This window comes from Cryptomeria japonica, chromosome 7, assembly GCF_030272615.1.
Source record: "Cryptomeria japonica chromosome 7, Sugi_1.0, whole genome shotgun sequence".
NCBI lineage: Eukaryota > Viridiplantae > Streptophyta > Pinopsida > Cupressales > Cupressaceae > Cryptomeria > Cryptomeria japonica.
The window spans coordinates 749,020,328-749,025,946 of NC_081411.1; the positions used below are offsets into that span (position 1 = coordinate 749,020,328).

Below are 5,619 nucleotides of genomic sequence, written 5' to 3' on the forward strand. Positions count from 1 at the left end.
CTTCCCCACCAGAGTATTGGCCATGTTCTGTAAAATGCGGTCCAAAACAACGTCAGGAAGCTCAAAAAACGTTCCCTCCTCAGTTTGCGAGTAGACGGGGACGAAGTTGGGGTCCACAGTCTCAGTATTTCCAACCAACACATTTTTCCAACCTTTGAGATTCGCGTTAACAGCCGGAGGCTCCGTGGTTAGAACAACTGGCACATTGGGAATAGGATCAGAATCAGAAACAATGGGTGCAGCCAGAGAGCTCTCCGAAGAAGAACCGTCAATCTGAGGCACCGCCGGACCACAAGGAGGAACTGCCATGGGACTAGGAGAGGATGTGACAGACAGTGTCAGCATCGCATGCTCCAAAACGAGGTCCGTGGGTGGGGGGGGAGAGCCCCACCAGCAGACACCACCATGATCGGCGAAGGTGTGAAATTTGAACTTGTAGAGCGGGAGAGCGGGAATTTTTTAAGAATTATAAGAATGTTAATTGCTGATTTTGAACCAATAAGAATTAATTCATTTGAAAGTAAGTTTGCATTACATCACTCAAACAATTTTATTCACACAATTATTTCGAAAAATGTTGTCACTACATATTTGAACTAATTCCTTGAATTGAAAACACACTGCTTCCACTCAGAATACAGAAACGCAGATTGACAAGGTTTTCTAAAATTAGAACTGCAAGCAAGAAATATTAAATATTCCACATTTCTACGAGCACGTGCAATACATTATCTATTCAAATTGATTTTTTCGTTCTAAAACTGACAGATTCCCATGGATATTATCATACTTACCATGCCTTTTCCTCCATTGTAAATCTGCTATTGCCCTACTCTTTTGAGCACTGCATGACCTCTAGAATTCATCCGTGTTGGTCGTCCATTGCCATTTGGTTCATTTGATCTCAGTTACTCCATAAATGAAAATGACACAACAGATGCCAAAAAAGAATAAGAAAACCTTGATAGTTCTCAGGGTTATATGTACTCAAGGTCAGGTACAGGAATTTAAGTGGGACTCACAAAAATCTGGGGAATACAGAAACCTTATGAAAATGCTATTTTTTTTTTGAAAGATGATATGCAACAGACCTTATTTGAAATGTGCTGCTGCATGGAGGCATGAAAATTTACAAATTGAAACAAAATTTACAGAAAAGTGGGAGATTTTATAAGCAAACAATAAGAAAGATAAAGGAAGGAATACCAGTGACTGTCATTAACAGAGTGGAGATAATGAATGATGAAATTTCCAATTTCAAAGCTCTGATAATAGTCAACAAGGGAAAATTATTGGTGCAAAAATACAATCTCTTTTTATTCCCTTTCAAAACAGAGCATCTTCAAACAGAAGAAAATTACAGGTCAGGGGAGTGTATTCATTCATCATCCAGCTATCAATACATTTCAGAAAAACATGAAGAGTCCATTGATATCTCAATATTACAAGATTCTATATTGCAGAAATTAAATAAAAAATTTGAAACTAAACCAGATTATGGATAAGCATCATTTCTCTTTGAGGGAGCAATACATGTGATTATTATTGATTAACAAATATAACAACTATTGAATCTGAGGATAGTGAACTAGGAGCGCTCCTGATTCTTTTTTATATGGAGTACGCCTTATTAAAGGAATGCAGACTGTCACTACAAAAACTGTCTTTCCTTTTAATTGCAAGCCTAAAAAATAGAAGATGAAATGCCAAATTTTGATATACCTTGTATTCGATCACTCTATGCATATTAGACTGATAAAATGAGAGAAATGTTTAGTTAAAAGGGAAACTTTAATACAAGAGCAAATAATGAAGAATTTCCAATGAAAAGTACATTTATGTGAAATTATACTAAGTATAAAACCTTCTGTTCAGTTTACCATGGCACAGCTTCTAGCACTACTTCAGAGCATCATTGCCATCCCTCATAATCATCAAGTCTTCTTCTTTGCCATTCACATCATCTAGAGAAGTAGTCACTTTATGACAATATCACCACATTCATGTCATCCCACAGCTCTTTCTTTGGACACTTGGACAAATGACATGCTTGTGCTAATCTCAGGCTACGCCTACAACCTGCTTTTCTTTCTGAAATGGAAGGTTTACATTTTGGTTTATCCAGATTAATAAATTTGCTTTCATTACTAGGTTTTCCCTTCTCCCCTTGCAGCTGTTCTATTTCTTGTTTCACACATTTTCCCTTTTCAGGTCTAAGTGAATTGGTTGCAAAATCATTGCGTAAGACTTGTGTTTTCTTATTTGTAGTTGATGGAAGGCTATCATTCCTTTTACTTCCTTTAATAAACTTGTAAGGACTACACTCTTTGACAACAGGGAAAATATGCACATTAAGTTTAATTTTGTCTTTGCTATCATCTACCCGCTCAAAAATGCAGGCATCTCCTTCCTCAAGATTATTGGCAATTGAAAAATGTCTCCATCCACCAATCAAGGCAGGTTCAGGGTTATCTCCAAGGAATCGTACTGGCCATTCATTTTTTTTAGGATCCACAAGAGTCACTTCTGTTCTTTTCCTCGGTAATTTGATTTTATCTATAAATACATTTGATGCTCTCTGCACAACAAATTTTCATACAAACTGAGCAACATTAACTTATTAAGAACCATCCAAACCCTATTATTCAAAAACATGTAAAAAAATACAGAAGCCTAAAATATCCTATAGACTGGAATAGATTGGCTACTTAAACCTCTGTCAAACTGTCAGAATGCAGATTTCCAGAGTATAGGAGACTGCACTATAATAGAGATTGTTGAGTATCACCCCAGATCTAATAAGTATTTCTAAATACAAGCAGGCATAGAGAGAGGTCAGGGAACCTTACAATCCTAAACAGTCGGTATACCATTGATGCACTCATAATTACTAAGCCAAAGGGGTTTTCTGATACGAAAGACATAGCAGCCTCCAGGGCCTTTTTCTTCTCTGTTGCGTTAACAGGTCGTCTGCTAGAAACATAATGACATTGTATCCCTCCCTTCTTTTCAGTTTTTGTCTTCGCAGATTTCACTATCTGACGTTCCTTTTCGGTAAGAGATGGATGGAAATGTTCAGGACTCTCGGAAGGATGACCTGCATGGAAATTAAAATTCGTGGTTATTCAAATGGTTAAGTTTAACGTTTGCCATACTTTGGGAGACACAAGTTTCGAAAGACTTCAATTTTTCGTTGAAGCAAAGCTTTCACTTACTTTGAGAAGAAAGCTTGGGTTTTTTCACTTCATTTTCAGCGTCTGCTGATGATTTTCTTTTCAAATCAACAGGCAATTTTGTGTTCATCAAGCGATGAGAACTCCTCAAAAGATCAGGGCTTCTCTTCTGCGAATCACAATCGTTCTGAATATTAGCAGAATGAAAATTAGGGATGTCTGCTGTTGATTTACTTTTCAAATGAGCAGACAATTTTTTGTTCATCAAGTGATCAGAACTCCTCAGAATAGTACTAGAAAGATCAGGGCTTCTCTTCTGTGAATCACATTTGTTTTGAATCTTCGCAGAAAGAAAATTAGGGATGTCTTTTTCACATCCATTTTTCCCAAATATCCGAACTCTGAAATACATCCCACAGATGTATTTAAATACTAGAAAATCTCCAAACTCTATTGCATTTTGATATATAAAAATTTCCCAACCCGCGCCAAAAAACACAATTTTAGTGTCTACACACCATATTTTGACCTTCCATCGCATGCCCTTTGGACCTTGCAAAACCCCATTCTGTCCATTTCCAATCTCACTTCTAAGTTTTCGAGCAAAGGCAGGAGGAATAGACTACAGTAGACAAAACCCATATAAAATGAGCTTTCAACAATGCATGCAAATAATATAAAAGGATGTATTGGCATTAGAGTTACCAAACAGTGGGCAAAGTCTCCGACCATGACTTTGAAGAAGTGGGGACTCCCATCAAACATCTCCATCTCTTTATTCTTGCTGCAAATTCTATTCTGTGCAGGGTGGAAGAATTTCACCTGCTGCTTATTCATTCCCCAAAGAAAAACCTAAGTTAGTTTGAAGTTACTGCCATTCAAAAAGTTTTCAAGATGAAATCGTGCAAATTATAAACAGCTCGTCAGACATTTGCTTTCAAACACCGATTCCTTGTTTCTTAGCTTATAATCACACAAAACAAATTAGTCACAATAAACAACAAAACCTGATGGCGGTAGGAGCATTCTAGTTGCTTCAAATTTGATTTCGATGCAGAAAATTACCTGATGCTGCACTCAACTTGTTCTCTCTGCTATGCCACCCAAATTAAACACAGGAAATCGAGTCCCAACAGTTCTGTGCGGACAATGCAAGCTAATCTCACAATTTCAGTCAAAATAGATTGTAGGGTTTATATGGATTAGGATGAAGATTTTATATAATGTCATTGTCATTTTATGACGTGATTGTAAAAATTCAATTGTGTACTTTCTGGTCACATTAACCGCAGTGTTTCATAAACTGTTGGTTTATTTATTTAATAGATTATTTGTTAAAAAATAAGTGGATTCTCTACTAAAATTAGTTTATAATTGATTTAGAGTTATGATAGATCGATCACGTGAAGGGACAGGGACAGTACCTAGTTGAAATAGATCTTTTACGCAGATAGTAATTGTTATTATTATCTAAATTAGTGTTTGAGAATATTTTATTTTAAAATTATTAGATTTCTACAATCTATAATGATATCTATTGCTGCTTCTTGATTTGATTGTGTTACTTTTTTTCATCAAGTTTTCTCATCACACTCTGTGATCCATCATTAGGATGAAAAGAGAATGCTAGGATCACATTTTATTTTATTTTAAAGATTTATCAAATGATATTTTTAAATGTATATTTAAATTGTTAAAATTGCTATATTGATAGTTTCTTGATTTAATTGTGTGAGCAATTTTTTTAATCAATATTTCAAATCATGATCCATCATTGGAATGAGAAAACTTGAAAAGTGAAATGAAAATAATAGTAGATCAAGGTGACTAAACAGAGAGAGGGGTAGGGGGAGGAGGAGACGAGCCCGGCGAATCAAAGCAAGGAACAAAAGCAAATGGAAAAAAGAAGAAACAAAGAAGGCAATTGACTAAAAACAAAGCTAAAATAACAATTAAGAAATACATACACCAACTAATAATGCAAAAAACAAAAAAAAAGCATAAACACAACAAAACAAACCAACATACCACAAAAAGAATAAACAAAGAAGGCAATTGACTAAAAACAAAGCTAAAATAACAATTAAGAAATACATACACCAACTAACAATGCAAAAAACAAAAAGAAGCATAAACACAACAAAACAAACATTGATTCTAGTGTGATGTTGTATTCTAACATTGTAATATTATATTGTAATTATTTAATATTGGGGAAAGATAATTAAAAAGAGAAAACTTAGTACCCAACATTAAATGTGGGGTCAAGGGGTTCGTTAGCACATGCTTTGGTGGCACATTGTTGTACTTTACCACTAGTTGTATTTGTGTGAGCTTTTGTTTACAAAAGAAAGCACTTGTTTAGTGGTTAAGGTTGGCTGGTGGCTTGAGTTATCATTGTATTGAATCCTTTGGAGTATTGCATTTGTGGAGCATGGCATGGGAC

The 5,619-nt window shown here is 35.4% G+C and overlaps 1 protein-coding gene across 3 annotated transcripts; it reads right to left on the bottom strand.

Annotated features, from left to right (window-relative positions):
• Nucleotides 1-1,704: 1,704 nt before the first annotated feature.
• LOC131039805 (B3 domain-containing protein Os01g0723500) lies at nt 1,705-4,385 on the bottom strand. 3 transcript variants are annotated; one of them, XM_057972642.2, is made up of 5 exons: nt 4,239-4,385; nt 3,879-3,998; nt 3,216-3,342; nt 2,850-3,097; nt 1,705-2,578 (listed from the first exon to the last, which is right to left on the bottom strand). In XM_057972642.2, exons 2-5 carry the CDS (start codon nt 3,942-3,944, stop codon nt 1,982-1,984), a joined length of 1,038 nt encoding a protein of 345 aa, XP_057828625.2. In that variant the 5' UTR covers nt 3,945-3,998; nt 4,239-4,385; the 3' UTR covers nt 1,705-1,981. The 3 variants fall into 3 exon arrangements, with proteins under 3 accessions (XP_057828625.2, XP_057828624.2, XP_057828623.2); XM_057972641.2 differs by having other exon boundaries at nt 3,216-3,795; nt 4,181-4,385; XM_057972640.2 differs by having other exon boundaries at nt 3,216-3,795; nt 4,239-4,384.
• Between the last annotated feature and the right edge of the window lie 1,234 nt (nt 4,386-5,619).

Bases quoted from the DNA above. Each gene is read 5' to 3' on its own strand.
- LOC131039805 (XM_057972641.2), bottom strand. From the start codon at position 3,944: ATGGAGATGTTTGATGGGAGTCCCCACTTCTTCAAAGTCATGGTCGGA. The intron at 3,796-3,878 runs GTAACTCTAATG...TGTCTACTGTAG, and splicing joins GAGACTTTGCCCACTGTTTG to TCTATTCCTCCTGCCTTTGC. The intron at 3,098-3,215 runs GTAAGTGAAAGC...ATTTCCATGCAG, and splicing joins ACCCAAGCTTTCTTCTCAAA to GTCATCCTTCCGAGAGTCCT.